At 44.2% G+C, this 16,011-nt stretch overlaps 1 protein-coding gene across 1 annotated transcript in view; it reads right to left on the bottom strand.

Annotated features, from left to right (window-relative positions):
• The window catches only part of LOC126285066 (uncharacterized), a 48,641-nt gene that overhangs the window by 15,635 nt on the left and 16,995 nt on the right, over positions 1 to 16,011 (bottom strand). Inside the window, exons 2-4 of the mRNA XM_049984389.1 lie at positions 12,830 to 12,998; positions 6,661 to 6,804; positions 6,299 to 6,480 (exon numbers count right to left, since the gene is read on the bottom strand). Coding sequence (XP_049840346.1) covers positions 6,299 to 6,480; positions 6,661 to 6,804; positions 12,830 to 12,998 — 495 coding nt within the window. The remainder of the gene's footprint in view (positions 1 to 6,298; positions 6,481 to 6,660; positions 6,805 to 12,829; positions 12,999 to 16,011) is intronic.

The following is a 16,011-nucleotide window of genomic DNA, read 5'->3' as shown; positions in this document are numbered from 1 at the left end:
ACTTAACGACCGAGAGCAGTGGTGTTTGCGTAGAGTTGTCAGTGCTAGCAGACAAACAACAATGCATGAAATAATCGCAGAAATAAATGTTGGGCGTACGATGAATGTATCGTTAGAACAATGTGGCGAAATTTGGCGTTAATGCGCTATGGCAGCAGACGACCGACGCAAGTGCTTTTGCTAACAGCACAACCGCCTGTTGTGCCCCTCCTGAGCTCGTGACCATATTGTTTGGACAATAAACGACTGAAAACCTGGTCTCGTCAGATGAGTCCAGATTTTAGTTGGTAACACCTGATGGCAGGGTTCGAGTGTGGCGTACTCCCCACGAAGCCATGAACACAAGTTCTCTACAAGGCCCTGTACAAGCTAGTGGTGGCCCCATAGTGGCGTGGGCTGTATTTACATGGAATGGATGGGGTCCTCTGGTCCAACTGAACCGACCAATGACTGGAAATGATTAAGTTCGGCTGCTTGGAGTCCATTTAGAGCCAATAACGACAGAATTTTTCTGGATGTCTGTACGGCATCTCACCAGGCCACAACTGTTCGCGTCGGGTTTCATTCTGGAAAGTTCGGGCGAATGATTCGGCCACCCAGATCGCCCGACATGAATCCCATCGAACATAAAAGGGACATAATCGAGAGATCAATTCGTGCACAAAATCCTGCACCGTCAACACTTTCGCAGTTATAGGGGTAGCATGGCACAATCTTATGAAGGGGACTTCCAACGGCCTGTTGATCTATGCGACATCGAGCTGCTGCACTACCCCGGGCAAAAGGAGGTCCAACATGTTATTGGTAGGTATCCAATGACTTTTCTCACCTCAGTGTATTAGTAGGAGCAGCTGGTCTACAAGCCAGGCACACATTTGACTGGCATAGTCTTTTGGGCTGTCATCGATCGAATGTACAGTTAGGCCACACCGTTCCTCAAAGTGCAGCTTCATCTATTAGTCGGAGCAACTGATCTACGAGCCAGTTATAAATTTTACTGGTGGAGTTGTAACACGCCAGGGGGTACAGCTAGTGGGGGACCCTTAATCTGTTCTACACTGACCATGCACCGTGTCCTCACCACGACCTGATACTCCTGCGGCGGTCGTATTGTTCTGCTCCACACTGCTACTGACTTGCCTGAAATAATGTATCTAAATATTCAAGAGGGTTTAGGGGAGCCACTCAACGTTAAACTCAACACTGTCCTGCGTCTGGCGTGAACAACTATATTCTGAGACGATTAAAAACAGTCGCAGGTTGCACTGTTTACACTCTAAGTCGTAAGTGTTGACGCCAATTAACATTCTTGATGATTGCCCATAATTATCACTATTGTGTTACTGCACAGTATTCATGACGAAGTTAATGTCTGTCACTATTCTACTTTACGTTGTCTCACTTATTTCACAGTCCTACTCCGGCCGAACATTCGCCGATAGATACACAGGCTATGATGATGATTATCTGTCAACAATATCACTTGCACGAGAGTACGCATAACCGACACGACGCGGCTGATTGTTGATAATGCGGAATCCGAATGGTCGAACGAAACGCTCATCACGTACAAACAGATATCTGGTACCAGTCCTTCTTGACACTTGTAACAATATAACACTGTTCATAAGTTAAATTACATTCCACACTTCTCATTTGCAAGAGCATGCGCGTAACCGTCGCGGAGCGGCTGATTGTAGAAGCGGTAACGCGATGGCCAAACACGCACGTTCTCACGCTCGTTACAAACACTGGCACTTGAATACTTTCTTTTGTGGTACACTGAATTACTGATTCATATTAATTCATTCTGGGAGGCCGAGCACGGCGCGTATTATTGATGTACTGTACGACAGTCAAACGGGCGGATTCTCAAGTACGTTATCAGCATTTCTTTATGTACTTTACTCTGAATCCACTTCCATGTCTCATTACTTCACTGTAATAGCACTTGTAGCAACACTTGAACTTCCATAATAATGACTTACGCATGCGGACCTACCCACAACACAACATAGCCGCCCCGTGTCCCACGCTAGACTCTGCAAAAAGCAGCCGCTCGCAAAGATACTTCGCAACCAAACCGGCGATACGCTTCCAGAGTCTCCTGGCCAGTCATAGATCGAATGTACAGCTAGCCCATATTGTTCCTCAAAATGCAGCTTCAACTACTAGTACGAGCAGCTGATCTACGAGCGTGGTACACATTTGACTGGCCCAGACTCCTAGCCAGTTATTGGTCGAATGTGCAGCTGCGCCACACTTTTACTCGGCGTAGTTACATTTACTAGTCGTAGCAGATGTTCTACGAGTTAGCCCTGCGATCCCAGGTGGGGCAGCTCAGTGGTTGACATTGCCTGATGCATCAGCTGGTCTGCGAGGGTTCTGTGTTCAGTTCTTGATGTTTGCACGCTTTCTGATAGACGTCGCTGAGCTACAGAGTTGACACATTACGCGGTCAGCAAGGACGCCGGCGCCACGAGCCACAATAGCACTGCCGGCGCCGAGTCACCATTCTGTCACAAGGACGTAGGTACGACCTATCTATGAAACAGGGGCCGCACCATTGCAGCTACTGAGCTACTGACGAATTCTGTACGCAGGGTGTCGGTCGATAAATAAAATGCAAACTGCTCTCGCTTTCGTATCTCTGCACTCGCTTCAGTACCGGAGGAAATGCTACGCACCCACGACCCTTGAGTCAGAGTCGCAACAATCCACAGTACCTTCACAAAACATCTCATTGCTTCGAGAAATATTTGGCTAATAGAAACCTTTACATTATACTTGGCGAGAAATGAAACTAAAGTGACACTGAATGTGTCCCAAGGACACATAATATGGCGTCTAACTGTGCAGTTGAGAACCAGAATGTATCATCGTTGCATGAGTATAAGCAGTTACAGAAAGTCTTTGATGAAATTCCCACTTTCTGTCATGAATGGTAGCTTTAAATGTGGACAAATGTAAGGTACTGTCTACAACAAATAGAAAGAATCTGATAGTATCTGATTACAAGATTAGTAGTGAACCTCTTGTCACAATACAGATATACAATGTCACATTGTATAATAATTTAGGGGCGTGAACCTAAGAACCGGTATGAAATGGGTCGATAACGTACAGTCAGTGTCAGGGAAAGCGATTGGAATACTTAGACTTAAAACAGTTCAGTTATCCGGCCTCATCATATTTATTTAAACAGAAACGACCGATGTTAAACAGCATCGGCCATTCTCAAATCATAAAAGACAGGCGACGATTCAGTCCCATCCCCGTGCAAACCACATTGTCAGTCTAATGTTAGACGGAAAACGTAGTTTCCACTGTGGTGGGACTCAACCTCATGATCCGAGGACGGTCACCTCTGTAGAAACCACGTTTGATTGACAGCATGCTGTCCGCAGTGGTGGAGGTGAACCATGGCCTTTATTTTGTGATCTTAGGATGACCATCATTACAGATACCACATTAGACTGACAAAGTACTTTCCGATGAGATGATGTTCTATTCAAGACTTATTTAGAAGGGTCTCGGGTAAATGCAAGGAAAATGCGTAGCACATGCTAGTGCGAACAATTCTAGAGCATTGATCCAGCAGTTGGGTGCTTATCAACCAGGAATGACAGCATACGTTGAAAGAATTCAAAGGCGCGCTGCTATGGTCGTAACAAATCACTTCAGACCATGCGAATATGTAACAGAAATGTCTGAGAAACTTAAATCTGAATAGTCGAAAGAAATAAGACGTCCTAATCGAGAAATAAATAAATATATAGGGTGTCCCAGGAGGAATGAACCATCTTCGCATGGACATACGCCTTATTCCGAATGGTTGCCAAGACATAACACATTTATTGTAACTTTTGCACGTTTTTCTTTTTCTTTTTTTACACTACTGGCCATTAAAAATGCTACACCAACAAGAAATGCAGATGATAAACGAGTATTCATTGGACAAATATATTATACTAGAACTGTCATGTGATTACATTTTCACGCAATTTGGGTGCATAGATCCTGAGAAATCAGTACCCAGAACAACCACCTCTAGCTGTAATAACGGCCTTGATACGCATGGGCATTTAGTCAAACAGAGCTTGGATGGCGCGTGTAGGTACAGCTGCCAATGCAGCTTCAACACGGTACCACAGTTCATCAAGAGTAGTGACTGGCGTATTGTGAGGAGCCAGTTGCTCGGCCACCACTGACAAGACATTTTCAATTGATGAGAGATCTGGAGAATGTGCTGGCCAGGGCAGCAGTCGAACATTCTCTGTATCCAGAAAGGCCCGTACAGGACCTGCTACATGCGGTCGTGCATTATCCTGCTGAAATGTAGGGTTTCGCAGGGATCAAATGAAGAGTAGGGCCACGGGTCGTAACACATCTGAAATGTAACGACCACTGCTCAAAGTGCCGTCAGTGCGAACAAGAGGTGACCGAGACGTGTAACCAATGGCACCCCACACCATCACGCCGGGTGATACGCCAGTATGGCGATGACGAATACACGCTTCCAATGTGCGTTCACTGCGATGTCGCCAAACACGAATGCGACCATCATGATGCTTTAAACAGAACCTGGATTCATCTGAAAAAATGACGTTTTGCCATCTTGCACCCAGGTTCGTCGTTGAGTACACCATCGCAGGCGCTCCTGTCTGTGATCCAGTGTCAAGGGTAACCGCAGCCATGGTCTCCAAGCTGATAGTCCATACTGCTGCAAACATCGTCGAACTGTTGGTGCAGATGGTTGTTGTCTTGCAAACGTCCCCATCTGTTGACTCAGGGAGTGAGACGTGGCTGGACGATCCGCTACAGCCATGCGGATAAGATGCCTGTCATCTCGACTGCTAGTGATACGAGGCCGTTGGGATCCAGCACGGCGTTCCGTATTACCCTCCTGAACCCACCGATTCCATATTCTGCTGATAGTATTGGATATTGACCAACGCGAGCGGCAATGTCGCAATACGATAAACCGCAATCGCGATAGGCTACAATCCGACCTTTATCAATGTCGGAAACTTGATGGTACACATTTCTCCTCCTTACATGAAGCATCACAACAACGTTTCACCAGGCAACGCCGGTCAACTGCTGTTTGTGTATGTGAAATCGGTTCGAAACTTTCCTCATGTCAGCACCTTGCACGTTCGCCACCGGCGCCAGCCTTGTGTGAATGCCCTGAAAAGCTACTCGTTTGCATATCACAGCATCTCCTCGTGCCGGTTAAATTTCGCATCTGTAGCTCATCATCTTCGCGGTGTAGCAATTTTAATGGCCAGTAGTTTAGTAACTCGAAAACCGCAGCCTCTAGCGAGTACATGTATCAGTATAAAATTTATTTGCGACTGCTACGGTCACAGGTTCGAATCCTGCCTCGGGCATGGATATGTGTGATGTCCTTAGGTTAGTTAGGTTTAAGTAGTTCTAAGTTCTAGGGAACTGATGACCACAGCTGTTAAGTCCCACAGTGCTCAGATCCATTTGAACCATTTTCAGTATAAAATTAAACTACATCAAATTTCGTACAAAAAAGATCTGATTCATTTTTCCTTAGGACTAATATTTTGCGCGAAAAGAGTGAGAGAATATTGAGACTCTCGCACGGCGGCCATACGCTGTAGCTTAGGTAGTTTTTGTGGCCCAGTTTTAGTTTGCTCCCCAGCTTCATTGACCACATTTGTCCTGTACCAAATTGTTCATCTGGACTTTCTCTACGCTACTGTGATACGCTATAAACAAAGACAAGGTAATGCACAATACAAAAAAATGAAGAACAATGTGCTTTAAATGTGTTCTATCTCGAAAACCATTCGGAATAGGGCATATGTTCATATGAAGCTTTTTGCTCCTGTCGTATCCCCGCACACTTACCATTCCTCTTGATACACCCTGTACAAAACAGATTGTGAAGTTGTTATCGAGATATCAATTGCCATAGTTTTTGAAGAGATCCCTGCAGAATGCCTCAAAATTAGTACCAAATATAATTCTTATAACAAGCTTCTCTTTTAAATCGCCTGCAGTAGTAACCATACGTACTGCAACACGTAGCTGAACTAAGGCGCTTTATACATTGTAGGCAATGGGTTTTCTAATTAAGGTGGTGTGATTTATTTGTAGCTCCGAAAGCTTTACATTTTCTAGTACTTATACAGTATTGCTTTAGAAGGCTGTTTTTACAGCTCTCCTTATAAGTACGAAAATAGTTCCATAATTGTCTAAATGAAGCATATTGGAGCCACGATACAGGAAACAGTGAATCGTGTTTCACCCAGCAGCAGCTTACCTCTGGTCGAAGTTGGAGGTCGCAAGCTTCATAAGGTCTGACATGACTTTTTTGCCAGTAACAAGCTTCTTAAGTAATTGTTGGTAGGCGGTTTCAAAGAGCTCGTGTTCAATGAGCATTGTATCGATGTCTTCCCTCAGCCGATCTTTTTCTGTAGCAATATTGTTATATTTCACTGTCTCCTGCAACATAATATATTTTTTTATTGAAGCTATGTATATTCTGGTAGACCGTAGAAATATAAAAATGTGTTGCTTTTTATTACGGTAATATAAATGTTAAGATGCAGTAGATCGTTGTTGTCAAGACTGCAGCGGCTACGAGACATTAACTATCACAGAACAGAGTGCACGAATACATACGACGTGTAGCTTATTCTCGAGCCTCACGAGTTTCTTCTCGGAGATCGATGCCAGCTTCTTGCTCCTGTGGTCATCCATGTCCTTCATTCGCAGAATTGCCACTTCCTTCTCCAGCTCACGTGTTAGACGTTCAATAGTTTTTATCTGAAAAATTTTTCAGAGTGTTGGGAAACTAACAAAACTCTTACGTATGCTACAGCAACAGAGCTTCACCACTAGAAAATGGTTAGTTTATGTCTTTTAGATAAGAGGTTGACTGGGACGCAGCTGTCGGCGGGATGTCACAGTAGAGTGCCACCTCCAGCAAGCAACCAGCTGACGTGACATCACTGCATGGCCACATTGGCAGTTCAGCTACAGGCTGCCGGCTGACGGGATGACACTGGGGCAGCTCAAAGGCTACAGAGGCATACAGAGCTCGTGCCAATGGAGAGTGAAGGCATCGGCAGGGGTGCCTCGCCTGCTTCTAGCAGGTAACGGAGGCTCGCATCCTCTTGGGACCACCGCTCTTTGATGAAAGAGTCTCGAGGGACCAGACCTGAAGGTAATTCCACTGCCAATGAGAACGGAGGGATTAGAGAGCGCCCGACCAAGCAATTAACTTCTCGGGATACTATGCCACAACGCTGACAACTGCTGCTGGAGGACTGTCTTCAACAAGAGTGACAGTTTGTCAACTGCTGCCCCATCTCTCGTCTGTCTGTAGTTCAGATGCATATCTGTTACCGCCACAGACTGGAGACAGATCCTGCCACAGACGCCACTGCCACAACTGAGGTTGTTAAGCAAAGGGTAACCCTTCTCTTAGCACCATCTCACCCCTACACCTCCACTTCCAACCTGTTACATACCTCGTGAGTGTAGTTCTGTGTTTAGTCATATGACTAATATAGAGTTAATTTCTGGGATCCCTAAAGACTCTTGAAAAGGGAGCAGTAGGAGACTTAAAATGTGTTTGTCTTCTTTAATTCTTATTTTTGTGTACCTTGCAGTATCTATTTTATTAGGTTAAATGTAATTTTTCACTTTCCTTTCTTTATATGTTTGTCAAGAGGAGCAACATCAGTTTTAAATGTGTACTGTGGTATAAGGTCACTCTCATTTAAAATCTAATATTCACAAAATATCACACACAACAAATACATTTATATTCGAACCACTTTTTGAAACTGACTCATGTTTATATTTTGTCTTTGTCATTTGTGTAAAGTCTCACTACGTTTCACATGTCATTTAAATGTTATTTATTTAGTATTAACACCATTTACTCCAGTGCACTAAAAGAACCAGATTTACAAAATTGTTAAGGCTTTCGTGGCCACTTGTTGACAAACTGCCTATTAGCCGACGTTCATCTAATGATTTTACTGACGTTTCGCCAGCACGAGTGGCTGGCATTGTCAAAGCTTCACCCTCCATTACAGTTCACCACCGTCAATGGAGGGTGAAGCTTTGACAATGCCAGTCACTCGTGCTGGCGAAATGCCAGTAAAATCATTAGATGAACGTCGGCCGAAGAACCTGAGACAGAAGCCAATAGGCAGAACTAGATTTACTGAATTCTTGGATAGAATTTGTCATGTTATTGTCTCTATGGAAGATCGAACCTCTGCGAACAAACAAAATCTCTGACGCAGAAAATGATCAGTGTCCAACAATATTGTATTGTGGTTAGGGACATTAATCATCTCTGACCTCAGCCTCAGTGTGAATGGGTTAGTGAAATGTCTGCATGACCATTTAACCGTACAGTCATTGTATTGATAGCCACGGGTGTATGTCAAACACCTGAGGGCCCACAAGAACGATTCCAGAGGGTTCGCATGAACAATTCCTGAGGGTCCACAGGAACAATTCTCACACCCAGAAAATCACAAAACTTTTCCAGGCATGAAGCAGTGAGTGTGTGTATGACTCCTGTTTGAATGGTGTCAAGACAGGGTGTGGTATTTTTTTGATTTTGGTTGGCAAAGCTGACCTGGTCCGGCATGTCATTCTCAAAGACCCAGTTACAGTGTCGTAATTTCTTCTGCTTTGCGTCAAGCTAACCTCTTTATTGAAGTGTGGCAATCCCCGCCCATAAATTATTGGGTAACAGGAAGGTAGTGAGTGAGATGTGGCATATCACTCTCTTCTCATTTAAACAACACTGTCAGTCAGATTAATGTTCATATTTTAGGTCATAATCTCGGTGTTTCCCAGTACTACATTTGCTGTATGTAGTTAATGACTTTGAACATGAGAAAATTGTGAATAGAGTGTTCATTTAGCTGCAGGTCTAACCTGTAGAGAACTTATACCCGACGGACCATAGTGGAGGCGAAAGAGAACAGGGAGAGATATGAATTGGGAACCATAAATGCTGAGTGCAGCTACCTGGCTGTGCGAATGATTCTGGGTAGCAGCACTCAGTGGACCGCAGCGGCAGAGGGACTTCTGGCTGATACCCTCTCGTCCTTCGGCTTAGGGTTGGAGAGAAGAGCGCCCGTTCACAACACATTTTACTTAGGCCTAGTGGCAGTCCATCGCAAAATTGGCCAGTTGGCAGAAAGTGGGTGAAGGAAGGCATTTAAGAAAGACTGCTGTAAATTGATGCTTTGTGCAAACGGTGGGAATGCCACAAAATTTCGTGCATTCTCATGTTAGAAGCTGAGGCAATACGAACAGAGTGGCTGGTGCACGTGTGTAGAGGAGGCAAGACCGTAACCTCCTTGACGCAAGGAAGTCTCCAGTTTCTTTAAGCGAGCGGAAAAAAACATACATTTCACACGCACAACTGTCTGAGCAGCTTAACAGTCCTGTTTAAGAAATTGTAAATGGTCGGGCAGGAAGGATTGTACCTTTTCCTGAATGAGAGGCAGTGGTCAGCCAAAACATGGCCATGATTACCGTGAGAACGACGTCTCACTATACTAAAATCTTCTTTTTCCGACAGGAGGGATTTGGAGTTGCTAACTGGTTCCTCCTTGGATATGCAGACTGGAAGCATTCTCCTCAAGCATGGAAACACCGCTGCTGTGTTTCGACTGACTACCAGGATAACACAACAGTCAAGAGGGGAGATTAAATTAAAAGAGGATAGTTCGATTGGTTTGGGAAATGTGGGGATGGTTTAATTCTTGCTGATTCATCTCCCATACCCAGGCTTAGTTCATGTGGTTCAAATTGCTCTAAGCACTATGGGACTTAACATCTGAGGTCATGAGCCCCACACACTTAGAACTACTTGAACCTAACTAACCTAAGGACATCACACACATCCATGCCCGAGGCAGGACTCGAACCTGAGACCGTAGCAGTAGCGCGGTTCCGGACTGAAGCGCCTGAACCGCTCGGACACAGCGGCAAGCCCGAGGCTTGGTGAGAAGTGGATGTGATTCTTTCCCCTCTTTGTCTTCTGGTCCTCTCACGATGGAAATGTCCAGGTCCTTTCCCAGTGTATGAGGCTTGTGATCTGTATCTTGTGGTAGACTAAGAACCAGTGGCAGTTTCCAACTGTACCGACAGTGGAACTGCATATCATTTCGGACGTATCATGTGTCATGAGGGTGAACTTGTCCGTCCTGAATGGGGTGTTGACGTTCAGCAATTCCAGCATGCACCGTCATGCCAGTGAGTCGAATTGGTGTGGCCAGGCCAGAGAATGGGTGCACCTCACACTGAATCCAGGTGTCTGATAGCGAAGTTTCCCACGTTCTGATAATCAGAACGCCAGACCGTATAGCTTGCAAATTTTCGTGGACACGTCAGAACATTACAGCTCCTCTCCCACAGTGCGCTGTTCACTGCTGCCACCTGAATCAGGGTGAAAGGATAAGGTACTGCAGCGCCAGCGTAGGGTTGTCAAATGATATTCACAGCTCCCTGTTCCAGGGTGAAACTTAGTTCCTGAAATACTTGGTCGTACTTGATTCCATTTGAATAGAATTGGGCCTCACAGCGGATTAATGTAAACAAAGTCAGACTGCGTTGTAAAACGGATTAATTCAGGGGAGAATTTGTATAGCTTGCATACCTATGCATGCTTTACCAATAAAACACCGTTCGTTTTATGATTTGTGTTTGTCTTCTCTTGTGTACGATTCATTAGTCAGTTGTAGTTACAAAAGTACTGATAAAACTTGTTATCTTGTAAACTTAAATACGGCTCTCTTCTCATTAATACCCCCGCAATTATTCACTAGTTTTATTTTATTATGGTGGTACATCAGCAATTTGAGGTTCATCTTATTAAATTAATTAATTTGATGATTAATTTGAGTTTTGAAATTTATCATTAGCGTAGCTAACAAAAGTGCCATGAGTAAATTCATTAATATACATACATTCATTCAAAAACAATAGTTACACCGAACTCACCATGATTTTTGACGATACCCTAGACATTACGAAAGGTGAGGCTTTCTTCTTAATAGGGTCAGTGATCACCACAAAATGCAGTGCATAGTCTGTAATGTGCTCCTTTCATAGTCACAAGGTTGGTAAGAAATTGTTGTGACAGGGCATTCTGTTCCTCCATCACCGTGGTTGGCTACAGCTGGGTGGTGGTTAATGCATGTAGATATGCTGTAAAATTGCCAGCAACGCATACCACACATGCTCGATGGGATATAAGTTGGGGGAACGATCAGGCTACTCTGTTTGCCGAATACCCTCTGATTCCACAAGAACTCCCACCTGTGCACTTCATTGCGGTCGCGCACTGTCATCGAGAAAACGAAGTCAAGACTGAATGCATCCCTGAAAAAACGCACATGTAGAAGATATACTGTGTCACAATAATGTTGAGCGATGATTGTAGTACGTTCAAAGATTAGGAGATCAGTACGCCTATGGTACATCACAATACCTGGATCACCAAAACGATCATCTTTGACGATGTTTCTAGTTGCATTTGTGTACCTACCTGTCACCATATGATGGGAGACGGCGTGCAACAGCGTCAAACTACACAGGTGGAGGAGCTCTTGGAATGAGAGAATGTTTGGCAAAAAGACTGGCCTGCCCTCTGCCCCAACTCAAATCCCGTCGAGCACATGTGGGATACAGTGGGGGAGGGGGGGGGGGGGGACGCACTGCAGAACGTCCATGTGCAGCAGCGATCATCCAGCAACTGTCAACCATTATGGTGGAGGAATGGGACACCATGATGCCATACCACAAGAACTCCTTACCACTCTTGTAGCCAGGATGGGAGCACAATGCAGAGCATGCACTGCTGTTTGTGGTGGTCACACACCTTATAAGAACCATGTCCCACCTTCTGTAATGTCCAGGTGACAATAATAAATCTCGGTGACTTCAGTGTAATTATTGCCTTTGAATAAAAGTCTCATTTCTTTTCATCTCAGTGCGCATTTTTTCAGTTGCATTCTGTACTACACTTCGGCAGGTCTTCGTATTTATGGTCCAAATCTGAATGAGCTATGTTACTTGGTTGTGACACATAACACGGAAGTTACTTTCCTCCCTAAGTTTTGCACAGCACTATGTCTGGAACAGCTTGTGGAATGTAGAAATAAATACACCTGCAATTTGTAAGCTATATGGAAATTGATCATATATGAGTGGCTTCAGCTGGATGTGGCGTACCTGAAGAACTTGTGAACTGTACCGAATTTAGGCTATCGTGATGTCTCCTGTGCGGGGGGAGTCACTAATTTCGTTTCAAATGACTCTAAGCACTATGGGACTTAGCATATGAAGTCATCAGTCCCCTAGACTCAGAACTATTTAAACCTAACTAACCTAAGGATATCACGCACATCCATGCCCGAGGCAGGTTTCGAACTTGCGACAGTAGCAGCAACACGTTTCCGGACTGAAGCGCCTAGAACCGCTCGACCACAGCGGCCGGCACTAATTTCGGTCTGATGTGATCAGTAATTCTGACCACCCCGCCTATTTGAAACTATGAAGCTGACTTTGTACCCTGAACTCAGGGAAACTACAAATAACGTCCCACTCTAATTGTTTATTAAGTATTTAACTACAAGGCATTTCACGCAGAAAAGATTTGGACATATAATTTTCGAGAAAAATCCCTATGGATGTCGGAGACCACACCTGACACATTTGCAGCTTTTTTATTAACAATTCAACATTCGCAGAATAGAGTCTGAAGAAAGACCTATGGTTATACAAAAATCTATTTCACTTTAAAACATACCGTGTCTTTCTCTTGCCTGACCAAGTCGTTGTACGTCTGCCGTTGTGTAAGAAGGGTACTGATACCCACAGTCAGTTTGTTGTCCTTCGCTATATTCTCGGGAGAGGTCGCTGGGCGAATACTTTGCATCAGCTTTTCTTTGTCTTTCTCCAGTCCCAGCAAGATGCTCCTGTAAACAGATTTAAACATTAGAAATGCTTTACACAATCGAGTGAGATTGATATTAGCACTTGCTATAGTCTAATTTAAACTAGTTGGCAGGTGTTGTTAAAGGCTGTGCGTCCACCGGAGTGTTGTAGCCAGTGGCACAAGGCCTGCATACAGCTTGCAATTTCAATTGAAAGTAATGGGGTTGTGTTCGTTCCACACAGGTCGCATTGTAGCCAGTGCTCTCGAAAGATCAAGCTCAAAGTCATCCGCTCCCCTTCTCCTCCCACCTCCCCCGTCCCCCACACTTCTATGTCAATTGGCAAATGCATAAAAACGGAGGAAATTCACAAATCGTGGATGGTGTGATGTCCGATGGCTTGGAAATACTGGAATAAGCCTACATGGCTGCCAGAACTTTGGGACCTTATTATCCAATTAGTATCATTTATGACCCAAGACACTGGATATGAGAAGTGTTATATGATGTCGCATTTAAAAATCCGAGTAAGAAATCACGCTCTATTTATTTGCGAATATTTCTCACGTATATGTAGCAGTCTTGTCTTAAAAAGCTTGCTACAGACATCACCAGCAATGTGCTAAGAATAAAAGACGTGTACTTCAAAAAAGTTATTTAGCATGGTCTATTTATTTAGGAAATCTTCCAGATCTAGAGAGAACTGAGAGAGGTATGAATTTGGATCTTTCTTTAAAACAAATGAAATGTGTAGGGGGGGGATCTCTTCAGCGCCAGTCTCAGAGGTCACCACAGGTAAGGTTCGCGCACCCCACTGCACCGTTCTGTACTGCCACCACAGCCACCAATGGCTGCTAAACAAGTGACTGCAACGTGCGGATAGCACGAGGAAAATGCTCCCAGCTAGGTGTGACTGCTTTATGTCAACTGGGTGCACCCTCTGCAGACAGCTTTGTCTCATCTCCTGACCACCATCCCATCCCGCCTGGCACCAATACGACTTCTTTTTGCCTCAGTACAAGAAAGGAAGTCTCGGAAGTTGCTGCGCCAGCGGTACAGTCCAGCGTCATCAAATGTTATTCTATACGTTTCTCTTCCAAAAATTCAATTTCTTCGTTCGACCGGTGGCAATCCTCTGTAAATAATAAACTGAGGAATGGCTCAGTTCGATTCTTGCAAGAAAAAGGCATTCCACAGTACAAATTTTTGGAGCGCTTGGCTTCCCTCTATTGAGTTTCATAATGCTCTGTCATAACGATCAGAGATGCAGAGTGTTCCTTCTAAAAGTTGTTAGGTGCATATTCTTCGGTTTTTCGGCAAATATTTGAAATTTCCCTTTCGCGAAGTATAGCTGCAGTTGGTTCATCATGTCTTTCAAGGAAGCAGTGTCGACGGAAAACGTCAATTCGTTTCCTGTTGCGAACAAAATTATTTTTGAAGTGGAAGTGGAATTTCACGTGCTCATTCAATTTAGCGGTCCGCGATTAGTATAGTGCGATCTTCGTTTAATTGTCGTGTATTCACAGGGACGTTAAAACACAAAGAACTGCCGGTACTCCAGCAACCACGAATTTGCTTCCCTGTCAACTGCCTGCAGTGCACTAGTTGATGACAACCACTCTTTAGGTCTGTTGTGGAAAAGTACTTACATTACTCTAAATTATCAAGAGTTTCTGTAACATTAAGTATAGGAAATGCATCTCTCGCTATTCTACCATTTAAGTAGTGATAACCACACAACAAAATCTATACTTCTTGATTCTGTCTGATGACTTCTTTGGCACAATGGCGACAGCAACTCCCCAGGAAATAATCAATTTCTTTATTATGCCATCGTTCAATTTCCTTATGATAAATTCTTCTATACCGGTTGTTCCAAGTGATGGTGGTTCCATGCTGGTTTTCGATATGCGGGTGTTTTATCTCCCGTCCGAGTTCTATGTTGTGTTACGGATGGCATCGGCAGCTGACCTAGAGGATTAAACAATTCCTTGAGTTCCAGTAAAAATTTAGCCATAGCTAGTCTCCTAGACCTCTTCAAATTTTTTGTATTGGCCGTTTTCTGTCTAGCCCTTCTTCGTCTGGCACTTCTAAGTTAGCAACTAGTAACCCGTTAACCGTACGTTAACCGTACATACTTCATTAACGTCGAAATTATCCACGTTGACAGGAACCGCCCTGTCACCACCTGTATCATGTACACGTATGATACTTCTAAGTAAAAACATCATGTTGCATCCAATACGACATTCTCCTCTAGTGGTTCCACTACACACAACATGTCAACAGGTATTTCTGTTCCTGCAGTCACCCAAAATAATTTCCTCTCCATTGACCGTCGTTCTGACCATGATTCTCACATTGGCCATAAGCCGCCATTCTCCATTGTCCATCGTCCTCCATTGACCATGATCCATTCCACCTAGTAGTATACAGGATAGTGGTGGTTAGATGCCGGCCGCGGTGGCCGATCGGTTCTAGGCGCTTCAGTCCGGAACCGCGCAACTGCTACGGTCGCAGGTTCGAATCCTGCCTCGGGCATGGATGTGTGTGATGTCCTTGGGTTAGCTAGGTTTAAGTAGTTCTAAGTTCTAGGGGACTGATGACCTCAGATGTTAAGTCCCATAGTGCTCAGAGCCATTTGAACCATTTTTTGGTGGTTAGATATTTCCACATCTGCCTCATCAACTCCCATCATTAAGTTTGCCAAGAATATCAAAAATATTATGTACAATATTTTCACGTCTGCCTCATCAATATCATCATCTCTCTGATTTCCACATTACAATAAATTTTGACCATCATTCTTTCTACTGACCATTATTTTCCATTGACCATCATTCTCTCTGTTGACCATCATTCTCTCTACCGACCATGATTTTCCACTGACCATCATTCTCTCTATTGACCATTATTCTTTACTGACCATAACTTACCACTGACCATCATTCTCTCTATTGCCCACCATTCTCTACTGTTCATAAATCTCCATTAACCATCATCCGCCTTTGACCATAATCTCCTCCTAATAGTATGCAGGATAACGGTGACCAAA

The sequence above is a fragment of the Schistocerca gregaria genome, chromosome 8 (genome assembly GCF_023897955.1).
Source record: "Schistocerca gregaria isolate iqSchGreg1 chromosome 8, iqSchGreg1.2, whole genome shotgun sequence".
NCBI classification, from domain to species: Eukaryota; Metazoa; Arthropoda; class Insecta; order Orthoptera; family Acrididae; genus Schistocerca; species Schistocerca gregaria.
This window is presented reverse-complemented; position numbering and strand designations above follow the sequence as displayed.